General features: G+C 32.8%; 1 protein-coding gene across 1 annotated transcript in view; it reads left to right on the plus strand.

Moving 5' to 3' along the window:
* The window catches only part of LOC149421249 (uncharacterized), a 35,592-nt gene extending 22,620 nt beyond the window's left edge, over positions 1 to 12,972 (plus strand). The window contains exons 8-9 of the mRNA XM_089635185.1: positions 2,184 to 2,443; positions 12,943 to 12,972. Of these exons, the coding sequence (XP_089491311.1) occupies positions 2,184 to 2,443; positions 12,943 to 12,972 (290 nt within the window). The remainder of the gene's footprint in view (positions 1 to 2,183; positions 2,444 to 12,942) is intronic.
* The last annotated feature ends 432 nt before the right edge of the window (positions 12,973 to 13,404 follow it).

The raw sequence follows: 13,404 nt of genomic DNA on the forward strand, positions 1-13,404 counted from the left end.
CCAGTTAAAGATTTCTAAAATAACCTACGACTTTTCTCTTTAAGGGTGGATGAGGGAGTATATATAAACACAACTTGAAGTCTCTACTTGCAGTATCCTGGAATATAGCTTAATTATTTATACCCTTCTGAACAAAATCATATCCTACAACTAGAAAAAGTAGAAAAGTGGTTTATACATTACCTATATATTAGAGAATATAAGTACGTAAAAAGGTTTGAAATGAAAGTACATTTATTTTAGGAGAAAGTTTATTAATGTTGAATGAGGCTATCAGTTAAAAAAAACAGAATTCTATAGCATGATTACGAAACCAAATGTAATATAAATCTCAAGTCCTAGGATTAACTCAAAGAGTTTTTATCAGGTTGAATGACCTTAAATTTTCATGTCTGAATTACATTATTACATACATGTCTTTTGGAATCTTTATATCATTAAAAATTAATGCATCTTAAAGGGCGCCATGTCATTTCTATATATAATGACGAAAGATAATGAAACAAAGTAAACCATTTAGAATGTTCAAAATAAGACTATTTCAGCATCTTGATTTTGTTATCGTGACTTTCGAATTCGCCATTCCGCTCCCTCCACCCAGGAGAATCGTGACTTCTTCGTGAACTCCTCGCAACAGACCATCACCAGACTGAAGTTGTGTGGGAAAGGGTTTCTCTGTCGCATGCTCACCACTGCATTAATTGTAGTGCAATTTGGGGTACGATATTTCCATCTGTTACATTCTTCTCCATAGCACATTGGTGCATAGCTGATTTAAATATTTTTTGATTGATCAACAGACATTATATGAGAATAATTTATTTATCAGGAAGAACTTTTTATTTTTATCTTATATTGAAGGTTATATACCCATTAAGTAATGTAATATATCATTGGAGAATTAGAAAATACCATCTAAACGAAAGATGGTTAACACGCCTGTCCCGGTAAAACAAAAGAACCTTGGTTCGATTCCTATTTGTGACCGTTATCTGTTTATTTTTCTGTGTCTTGTTTCGTAAAGATTTATTAGTGTTATCTTTTTCTTCATTGATATAGTTAATTGATCTACTATTTAACGATTTTACTAGAACAAAATACAGGCCAGGAATGAGGTTCGCAAACCAGTGCATTGTGGGCCTTCTGTAGTATACGGGTGACACTGGTTGATCAATTAGTTATATTACGTCAAAATTTGTACAGCGCAGGTTCGTGCTATTTCACTTCAATTGCGCGGTAACGTGTAACGGTAATTACATTTATTTTATTATATTTATTTACAGAAAACACAATAACATCATCAACACGATACAACAATAATATAATACAAAACGCGTAATACGAACTGAAAAACAGTACAAATGAACAAATAGAATGATAGGTATTTAGCTCTAAATATCCATTATATACACAAAACATCAGTAATGTTATGATTTTTGAGCAAGGTTTTGAAGAAATATACGATTTATGAAATCATCTTTTCTATTTGTAGTACACTGTAAACACTGTATCACTTATCCAGTTAAACTCACTACTGACTATTATCATAGACACCTCAAACTTAGACTTTTGACAGGTCTTATACAAGCCTAGTATAAATTATTGTTACACTTGTATATATTCTTTTGAATTATGCATTGTCTTATTCCCATTATATTAATAATTGCATCACTTGCAATAGTGTTTTTGTGTACACATTAATTGTTCTTTAATGTATTGCTATTATTATCCTGTTTACCGCTGTACGCTTTACTCGATAATCAATATATTGTTTTATTGCGTTTGAATAAATTAATAAGTAAATGATGAATGTGAGACTGTATACAGAAGTACTTATATATAAATCACTCTAATTTTTCAGTCCAAAGCAACCATTTTTCAATACTGTGTACATTGCGTTTAATTTGCGTCTTGTCTGGTCGATATTAGTTCCTAGCTAGGCAGATTACCTGTTCTCCAAATGCTCGTGAAAATATCAAATGAATTTAGCTGTAATTTTTTGTTTGTATTTTTAAACTACGTGTAGCGGTTATGTCACCGCTCCTAGAGTCATCAAAATCATAACCAGACGGCATGTGTTAAAACAGCCGAGACAGCAATTATTCTTTCGAGACTTCAATAATAATATCAGTATCGCCATACGTAGACTGCTGACTTGCATATAGGGTGATGCAAACGCCCAGACAATAAACCGAGTCAGCGGTCCTGCTGGTTCGAAGTCCAGACGCTACTCCAACCCGTGGCAGACGAGAACAAAGAAATCGGCAGCTATATAAGCGGTGGAGGACCTAAGCACATCAGTCAGTCATTCATTCCACATCGTTCCAGTGACAACTGGGGGGCCCTGCGCCCCTCCGCAAAGGACACATACCCGGCTTCGCCCTTACCATCATGGACTCTACCGGGACATCAACCTAGCGCCTTGCCCGGATCGTCGTCCCTGGCAAGCGCTACTCGGATTACAAGCGCCCTGGTCCCAGCGTCTCTGACCAGCGCTTCTTCCACGCATCATGACCACCACGAAGACACGCAGCATCCTCACTGGTCACACCGCGCCCGTTCAACTGCCTACAAGGTCCACCGCATCTTTGGCAGTCTCGTCAGCACTGGAGTGCCTGAAGACCTACGTTCTTCGCCAGTGCCTGACCTTCATCGAGTCCCGGTCACCAGCGCCCGGCGTCGACTCACTGACCCGCGCTTGACCACCACATCATCGCAGCAACCGGAGTATTCAACATCTGTCCTACATCATCTCCTCGTCACCGCAACTGACTCAATAAATGTATTATCCTGACTCAATAAACACAGTGACCTACAACATCCATATCTTGCATTGTCTCACTACCAATTCCCAATAATTTTATATAATTTAAAGTGACAGTATTAAGAGTTTTTCAGACTCCCTCTAACTAGCTGATCAACCAATCAGCCATTTAGTTATAATTGAAAAGATATATGATATTTTGCATGTTTTAATGTTTAATTCTAAGGAGATTTTATTATACTATTTCGGTCCCAGATATACTTTACGTCAACAAGTTCTAATCCAAAATGTTTGTAGCAGAACGATGTTAAACCGAACAACTTCTTACACATTTTTTGTAAATTAGAGTGAAAGAAACGTATTAGAGAGAATAAATTAATTCAAATACCTATTCTTATACGACAAATTTTAATCCACCTATCCGTTTCCTAGCTTGTACATAGTTATATTATATAGTTTATTAATATAAATATGTGTTGTTATATGTGGTGATCGTGTGTTTGCGGATATGAAAGAGACCGCGTGTCTGAGGGAGACAGCATAAATAGTACGTACGTTGTCCAGTCTGTATCTTGTCTTGACACGACACAACTCACGACTAATACATTATTAGTGATCGACGAACCGGTGGATGCAATCTGTTAGTCATAAGTTGATAATATTTTATCTAGTCCATAATTAGTAGTAAGATAGATCATTGTATAAATATATTATATATTTATACAGCGTTCTTGAGGGGATTTTTCAATAAAACGGAGCTCTACAATTTTTAATTTTTTTAAATTTTTATTTTTATTTTCTTAAAAGAAAGTCAAACATTCCCGGGTTACGAAAAACCTGACAATATTTGAAAATCTCCTACTACCACCACAGTAAGCTAAAAATTTCGCTTGTGTTGTGATGGAGGACTTAGCCAGTCGAGGAATTGAACACACTACGCCTGAGTGTGACCCAAACGCGACGTCAACTCGGCCACCGACCACCGATCAGCCAGTTGTTATTGTGATTACATCAATTATGTAAATCTAGGTGACCGGATAAATCATCAAAATGATAATTCATCACACATTTAAAAAGTTATATAAAGTCATGAAAAGTGATGAAACAAAAACTTTATTAACGGGGTTAAGTAGGTTAGGTTAGGTTGGGTTAATTTTTTTTTCATCGTTTCTAATGAATTTATATCACTTTTTAAAAGTGTGTTGAATTCTCACTGTGTTGAGTTATCATGGAACCGTCAATCTAAATTCTGCAGTTTAGAATAGTTACTTTATCATTGTCCTTGAACATTTGGTAGTGTGATGATATGTGGTGTGCAAGAATCTCTGTTTTAGGGTCCGACATTTTCAAAGAAACTGCCCGGAAAATCAGGTAGTGTGCTATGTGTAGTTTGGTTCACGCATGGTCAGAATTTCGACAAAAAACGTTTAGCTAGTAAAAATAGTAAACATAATGCTTTTAAACCGACATAATTCACTGAACGCCACGTATGCCACCGGTAGTCCATTAGCTTATTATTTTTTTAGGTTATATCTGTATGGCGACAATTGTGGTTGCTTAAGGCGATGCACTACGTCGTGTAATATTTTTAATTGAACCGCTATCAATAACAACCATTACGTAGATGGCGATAAGGTTTAAATTCCCTCTTAACACCATCCGCCTGTTTTGATTTATGCAGGAAAAAAACATGGCCAAAAAGTGCCTTTTATTTTATTTTGTGGATGTTCAATCATAAAAATTTAATTTTTTTTCGATTATTTTATAAATAACTTAACATGCCACATTATACAATAAAATCATAACCGAAAATGCGTTCGTAAGTAGGAGATTTTGAAATTTAAAGCAGTTTTCATAGGCCTTTACATTATTTTTTTCTGGGCTTATAAAAAAACTTATCTAAAAAATACTCGATTATTTCAAAGGCCAAGATATATTCTACTCGCAGTATTTAATTAAAGCATGTGAAACATTTCTAGGCGACCAAATTTTCAAACCAAAAACACATGATTTTGCATTACTACGTATGGCATCGCCTTAACGTGTGGAACTTCTGGCGCGCTTAGTATTTTATTTTATTTTATTATTCGTAGTGATTTTAGTAATAGATCTTACAGAATTTGTTAAAATTGAAGGTCTATGAAAGTTTTACACAATGATTAGACTGCTATTATTTCATATTGGCCGGTTGTTTCAAAGTAGGTACCTGGATAGTCACATTTCTTGAATAGGACTTTAACGGAACTCAATTTTTTGAATTATTAAAATTACGTGAAACATCCCGTCCTAAGTCAAATACGTCTATTACTTTATTTATATTACTAGTGTATATCCGTGGGAAATTACAGGAAGTAAACTGAAAGTATTTTTTAACAAAATATCAGGATTTCTAAAGAATTAATTTACCTTTCGAATATTAGTAACCTTGGAAAATTACGACATCTATCAAGCATCTATTAAACATTTAAACAAAAGAAGTACAAATTTCAAATAAATAACTATTAATTAATACAATTATACTTTATCGCTTGTCTGATACGATATCACATGGAGATCAGTTCCGAATATGAAAATTAAAAGTTGAAAATTGAATTTTATGTATTACGCCGAAATACAATTTAAAATCATGCACCCATGCACCGACAACCGAAATTAGTATGTTTAATTGTTGATCGCACTCAAGCTTCGATGGTTAGTGACACAAATGAAATATTGCAAAGGAAAATATTTATTTATTTTTCGGAATAACTTTATTGAGTAAAACCTCAAATTGTAATATTTAAATATTGAAGACAATATTAGTGATTTCTAAACGAAAATCTTAGACTTGCAGAAAAGTCAACGGATGTCGCACATTAAAAATAAAAAATAATATAGGTTTATCTAAAAAGACGCTGTCTGGATTGCATTTAGTTCGGGTTGAATCTTGTGATCATACATAAAGATAGTTGCCAGTAAAAATGTGCGGTGAAAAAAATGAAGACAATGTTAGTAGTTCTTATTCGAAGTATGATACAGTTAAAAGTGACCGAGGGGAATAGGGTCCCATTAGCTCAGTTGGTAGAGCACTGGCCCGGAAAGACAAGTTTCCTTTTCTGATTTTTCTGTTTCAGATTTTCGTTTAGAAATCACTAATATTGTCTTCAATATTGAAAATATTTATATTCTATTTATAACAGGAAGTTTTCTAAATGAAGCACACAATGAACAAAGGTAAGCAAAATATAAATACCTCCTCCATTTTTTCCACTCTTATCCACACAACGCGGAAAACTTTATTTAGTTGTAGCTACCTTCCTGTCCTGTCAACTCAATCGTGTTCCTCAGGATTAAATCTTATTTAAAAATAATTCGCCGTTCATTTTTTGCAAGCAAAATGCCTTCGACACTGAAAAGGGTCTATCAAATCGAATCTTTTCAGCATTTTGGATACCAAAAGGGTTTACTCGATGTATCATGCGTTGGACGAGGATTTTACGTCATTGTCAAGATGTTTTATTTGTAGCGTAGTTAAAAATATAAAATAACTATTGAAAATGATTCTTTTTTAGGAAGGCCACTTTATGATATTATCTACAATATACACTTTTATTATTATGTAGGTAAAAAGATAGGGAAAGATTACGATTGAGTGTAATAGGGAACCTCAGACATTCAAAGCTCGCAAAGACGATCGATATCTGTCACATTGATGTCATACATAACTCGGCTTTGTCGGTTAACTCTACGGCCATTCACACACGGGTCGGTATGAAATCAAAAAATTCCAGTATAAATAATTAATAAGAATTTAAAACGAAATTGATACTTTTGAAATACTTATTTAGAACGACAACACGCAATAGTTACAAGCTATATTTTTATAAATTATAACAATACTAGCTATCTCAGTTTAGAAAATTATTTCTCATGTTTGAGATGGGGGATAATACAACTAGAAATCAAATAATGTGGCATGCAGATAACGGTATCAATATAACGATAAACTACTTCAAATAACAATAATTTATATCCCGTCGTCACACGGCCGACCCGTGTGGGATCGATCTAAGATTACTCAGAACCCGCTAACCAATCGCAGGGCGTTTAAGTCCATTGAAATTTTAATCGTTTGTTATAATTTTATGAAATCTTACTTACTTCAAAAATGATACAAAAGTGTGTTGAATTTTTGAATGCGCAAATACATATTATTACCTACATTTCAAATGTATGAAGTGGAAGCATGCGTAATAATATATCATGTGTTTTTATGTGTATCGGAAGGGAAATATGGGACCACCGTGGGAACTTTGTTCAGTCACTGTAAACACGCGGAAGGAGAAGCTAAGATTTTAACACCTTCAAAACATCTATGAAGATAAACAATTTACTTCACCTCGGGTATTTTGAGATGTTGTCTCAATTTCAAAATGCAAATACAAAGTGTAGTGTTGCCCCTTTCTAACACTGCTTAAATCATATATCTCACCATAATACAAAATGAGATAAAACGACCGTGAAGGGAAGAAAAATAATAAATACTACTATCGACGTATCAACGTACTGGGTACTGAGAGGCACAAAAAAACCTCGAGGGGTTAAGGCTTAATACAAAATGCTTGTACCTAACTATGAACTCAAATATTGAAATTAATACTTTCTAAAAGATCACAAGAATAGTCATGCTAATTTTGAATGGCTTTTTATAAATTTTATTTTAGAGAAACCAACAGTTACAATATAGTTGGTTTATATATGTGCTATTTACTCAACTCAGAAACCATTAATAGATCTCCTCATTAAACTTCATTATACATTATCAGCCTTAGTAAAGAAAAACCACTTCACATTAGTTAAACGCTGTTACACAGTGTATAAAGAATGTGAAAGTTAAGATTCGGATCAGTACCAATAGAAAAATATGTCTGTTTTTTTTAATTTGTCTTCACCATGCGCATTAAAATATTCTTCAAGCGCCAAAGCCGCGGTGGACAATCTATTTAAATATCTTCACAGATCGTGTTTTGTTCATAATATGAACTATTAAATTCGTGTTATTCAACATATTTACAACTTATTTGAGTTATTTTTTGTCAATTTTAGACAAGTAATTGCATAATAATGGCATTTGTAAAATCTAGTTTCATCTTATGTCCAAGTTAGGTTAAAAAGGTTATGCCATTATACAAATTGAATTTTACAGCCGATATTTTACAAGAACTTATTTTAAGTTTTGTTTTTATAACATAAATACCTAATGCATGTATTGGTAACCATGCGTCGAAGAAATGAAATTTTTAATATGTGCAAGCAATCCGCTAAACATTTCAGTTTTTTTGTTGTTTTCAGGAATTTAAAAGCAAGTACAAAAAAATTTTTTTTTTGTATGTACATGATAAAAAGTGAGGTGAAAGTTTTCTTGCAAACTCTAAAATTTGACGACATTTGTTCAAAAATGTTTGTGATTAAGTTTTCTTTTACAACTTTTTCACGTATGAAGTTAAAATTTTGCACTTTTTAAGTATTGAAGTATATTTTGAGTGAAAAATCTAATAGATAATTTTATATATTTATAAAATGGTACTCGTTTTTACGAAATCTTCAAAATGAAGATATACATAGAACATCTTTATAAATTCGATGAGAAATTATTATTTTATTTTTTGGAATAACTTAATGAGGAAAACCTCAAATTTTAATATTTAATTATTGAGGAATTAGCGATTACTAAACGAAAATTTGAAACAAAAAAATCAGAAAAAGATATGGTCACATCTAGTGCTCGAATCCAGGTCCCTTGCCTTTCCGGGGAATTGTTATTATTACATATATATAAAATTTTATGATTTTATGTAGTTTGGTTTAGTTTGTGTAGAAATGAATACCTTTTTCAATACACTTTTAACACAGTTTTTATATTTTATTGCAATTAGATATTTACATCAGAGATTATATGTTGAATCTCTTAAAGGAAACATTTTGGTTTGAATTAATTTTGCATTGTTTTTCATTAAAAAGATTGTACAAGTGTATGTGACGTGTAGGTACTTCAAAAATCAATTACTTTTAGTAAATCCGGATAGTCAGTAATATGTTTACAATTAAAAAGACAAACCATTTTCCAACCTCTTCTGCTGGTGACTTCAAAATGTGCATACCTTACGCGAGAAATAATATAATAAAGACTCATTCTTTGTCGCGGCACTGCATTATAGTCAAGAAATTTAAAAAAGGTTCTGTATAGTGTTCGCGTCATAAGCACAAAGGCTCAAAATTGAAAGCGGTAGTCGGCCTGCCCGAGGCTGTTTGAACCACTATACCCACCCCATCAACCCAGACCTGCGGCGCTCCGAAATGCATATTAGTTGCGTTTCCAAATGGCAGGGATGGTTTGAGCTTTAAGTTAACTACCGAGGCTAAAGTTACAAGATAAACAGTTTTGTTAAGCTAAATTTTATTTGTTTACTGCATTTTTCGTGTTAAAACAAGCCATTAAACACACAAAATGAATAAATAAATCAAACAAACAACATATAAATTGAACAACTCTTAAATAACTTTATAAAAAAGATTACATATATTTTAAATAAAAAAAAATCTAAAAACCTTTGATGGTGTCTTTATTGATATTTTGAGGTAAAATTCAACAAAAGTATATATTTTTTCAATACATTTTTTTTTCTGTTAAAAAATTACGTGGTTGTCAATCTAAGCACTCTGGCAGTGCCGAATATATGGAGTCAATTAATTGAATAACCCGAATACTGAAATAAAACTTATATGATCTGAACCCGCTACCTCCGGATTCGTAGCTAAGGAATCTAACCACTCGACCACGGAGTGTATCAAACTAAAACAACAATCAATCTTAATTAATAAATTACGAAGTAGATACTAATTGTACCATGGTGGATTCAGGATTACGGATTGTATCTAAATTAACTGCTTCATGTCAAAATAAATTACCACGTGGACAAATAAAAATCTCTATTATAAGTGACTCGTAGCTTAGTCGAGACACTCTACACAACGCACTTGAGCCGTTTCCCACTGCCAAATAAACAAATGAGTTGTCAAAGGGCAAAATAAAGCATATGAACTCAATTGCAACAGTAAATATGTTTTCGGGTTTTCCCATTAGTGTTCAAGTATTTATCGATTTACTTGCTAGTTGGGAACGGCTGATGTGCGTTGTATAGTGTTTAGACGAAGCTACTGAAGATATTTTCGTTTAAAATATTGATTTAAATTTTCTTTTCAAAATTGTAAATGCTCTAATAAACTGCCCTTTTTTACTCTATCAAATTATGTTCAACGTTCCTAGAATTGGTTCCCGACGCATACATTATATTCTGTTACATATTAAAAAATATAAAACTAAGCTGGGGTATGACTCACCTTTACCAAGAATGTACCGTTATTTTAACGAGACATATAAAAGTCATCCCATTGATTTGTCAATGTCATCACTGGCCACCTTCAAATCAAACGTAAACAAGACTTAAAGCTACCTATCGTGTTGATCTATAAAATAATTACTGTTGCTGTTATGAAATGTATATGTAAGTGTATGTATTTGTGTATACATGTATGCATGTAGGTGCATACATGTACATTATTCTTTACTTATAGTTTTGTGTTCATCAATGTTGTGTTTGTCTGTAATTAGTGATAGTATCAACCAAGTTTAATTAGTGTAATTGAATTTCGAGAGCTTTGATATGAATCACTATTGACAAACCTAAGAAAAAAAAAAAAAAAAAAAAAAAAAACAGAATTATTTGCATTTTGCGTGTTATGTTAGGTTGTATTTATAATTAGAATTCATGCATTCTTTACCATCTCAAGGTCCGCAGCATTTATCAACGTCTGCTCGGCACAGTAGTATTCTTAGAATGTTTCTCACGATATCCTCTGTTCGTAATAAATTTAGGCATTCTGAACCAAATTTCAGAATTATCAAAATACTATTAATATTATTAAGATAATACATTATTTTTATTTGTAGCTATTAAACTATATTTCATCTGTGATTAAAACGATAAGTACACAAGAGATTATAAGCGCTATCAAAGCATGCAAGCTAATATGCACTGATGCCTAAATTAAAGCGAATGTTCATGTAGGTCATCTCTACAAATCTTTTTCCAGCAATCAATTCCAAAAATAATCCGTTTCCTCAGAAAATGGTATTTTATATGTAATTAAAACTACCTACAGCTTATTTAAATAGATCACATTTTAAGGAATGAAAAAAGGAATTCTATTATAATTTATTTAACGAAAGTGGAACAAAGTATTCGTATTTGGGTGTAAGATGGTACAATATATTATTGTCCAAAAATAAAATTAGTGTAACCGAAACTGTGAATTATGAACAATTCAAAAAGTTAATTAAGTCCCTAAAATTGGATACTGATATATTGTACCCCTAATTTTCTTACACTTACTCAATTTGTAAAAAAATATTTATATATTAATTTAATTGTCTTTAAAAAACTATTTTTCTAATTTGTTTACCTGATATATTGTACACTTAATTTCCTCACGCTTACTTAATCTGTAAGAAGATATATTATTTAAATTATCTTTAAAAACACACTTTTCTAATTTGTGTACCTATGTTAATATTATGTTTGTATTCATATCAAAAGTTTTTGAATATTGTTTAAAAAATCATTAGAACTAAATGTAAATACTCCTCCCATAAACACGAGCTCCTGGAGCTCAACTTATGGAGTAGTAGAATAAAAAAAAAACGAAAAAATTATATATGCATATTGTTATCATTTATAATGTTAAATAATTTACAAGAAGTAATAAATAAATAAATAAAAAAAATAAAAAAAATAAAACAAAAAAATAAAAGTTTTCGCTTCGTGTCTTATCTAGGGGATAATCTGCATTCTCAACAAATCTGTTCCAATTTTGATAATGGCATTTAAAATGTTTTTTAACATAATACCGCAAATCTGATTTCTCCAAGCAAACACTATTTAATAGATAGATTATTATTTAACACAAAATACTTACTTACAGTTTGAGCTCAATGTTACTTTCATTACGTTTAGACCGTGGTTTAAGCTCAAGATTTGACGCTTGAACTGTGAAAGCTTACAGATATTATAACGACATAATATACTTGGGTATATTTATAATCTTTGTCATGGGACCCTAGGGAGAAAGTACCGAGATAACAAAAAAAATTACACGCAACTGCCATCGATAGAGTGGAAGTCAGTTGCAGATGCCGGGTACTTGCGACACGTGGCGAGACGCGTGGCATATAGATTGGATGGGGGAGTTTTGACGAAGGATCGAACGGGGATCGCTTAATAAGCTCAGGGGAAAAAAACATTGAGCCCGGAAAGAGGAAGTGCGTGTGAACCTACCGGCATGTTATGTGAAATTGGATTCACTATGAAGAATTGCAAAAATGGATACAAATAGATTTCAAAACAGTCTCGTTATGCAAGCAGGAGTCTTTAGAGCCGTAGGAATTTAGTAGAAACAACACGAAGTGCAAATACACATAAGCAGAAATATACCAAAATGGAAATAAGATTTTTAACTGCTCCCAACCATCTGGAGCTAGTGAGACTATGGCATCCACAATTGGGCAGGTTGTGAGGCTGAAGGTGAGGAAGTACCTAGCCAATAAGATCTGGTCAGCAAACACCACCAAAGCCATTTCAAGCCATGTTTCAATTTTGAATGGTGGTGTTACACCAGGGCGATACTGAGAGTCTCTTCCACTGTGGAACGTGCCGCAAATGTACTACATATTGAAATAACACCAATTAATCAAATAAAATTTACTTGCGCATGCTGGGATTTGATCTCGAGACCTCCAGCTCACTTGTCAGGAGCCTTACCCGTCGACCACGGAGACCGTCATAATAACGTTGATAACCCTATTCCCTGATGAACGTAATAACTTCAAGGGTTTTCGGTTCAAATATCGTGACGTTCTTTTTCACAATCTCCGTACAATTTTAGGTAATAGTCGACATATTTTAAGCTTTTTTTGATTTTCTATATTCTTAAATTTCATGAATTGGTGAATCATTTAAATTTTCTGCATTTAAAGTTAATGTTCTCTACGAGGCCTTGTGTTTTCTCGGTAGGAAAAAAGTTGTTACCTAAAAACCCTACGAAAATTGCATGTTTTTGAGCATCATATTCTTCTGCTTCAGCATCACAAGCAGCAGACACCGGCTATATAGGAGGCGTATCCAGAAAGTAAGTGTACTGAGTTAGTGTAGGTTACAAAAATTTTTATTGAAAAAAAAATTACATGGTTACCGTAGTACATATATAAGCTATTTTTAGACATAGTCGCCATTCATCTCAATGCAGGTGGTGAAGCGGACTACATACATGTCTGTTTATGTTATGTTGGGATCGGGGGAGAGATTCAGCTGCTAAGTGTGCATAATGTCCATTCTACATCTTCGTCATAATAATATAACATTTGTATATGGCAGTTTTGTGCTATTTCACTTCAAGTGTAATTCGGTTTAAAGGTGAAAGTCCAACTTTATGAATTTCGAAAACATCCTTTTTTGTTGCCGTTCTTATTTGTTGCCGACATGAATAAAAATGTTGAAAGGAAATAATATATTTTTTAATTAAAGTTGCTTTCAACCGACAATCTC

This window comes from Hesperophylax consimilis, chromosome 9 (genome assembly GCF_061612785.1).
Source record: "Hesperophylax consimilis isolate HC1 chromosome 9, BYU_Hcon_1.0, whole genome shotgun sequence".
Taxonomy (NCBI): Eukaryota; Metazoa; Arthropoda; class Insecta; order Trichoptera; family Limnephilidae; genus Hesperophylax; species Hesperophylax consimilis.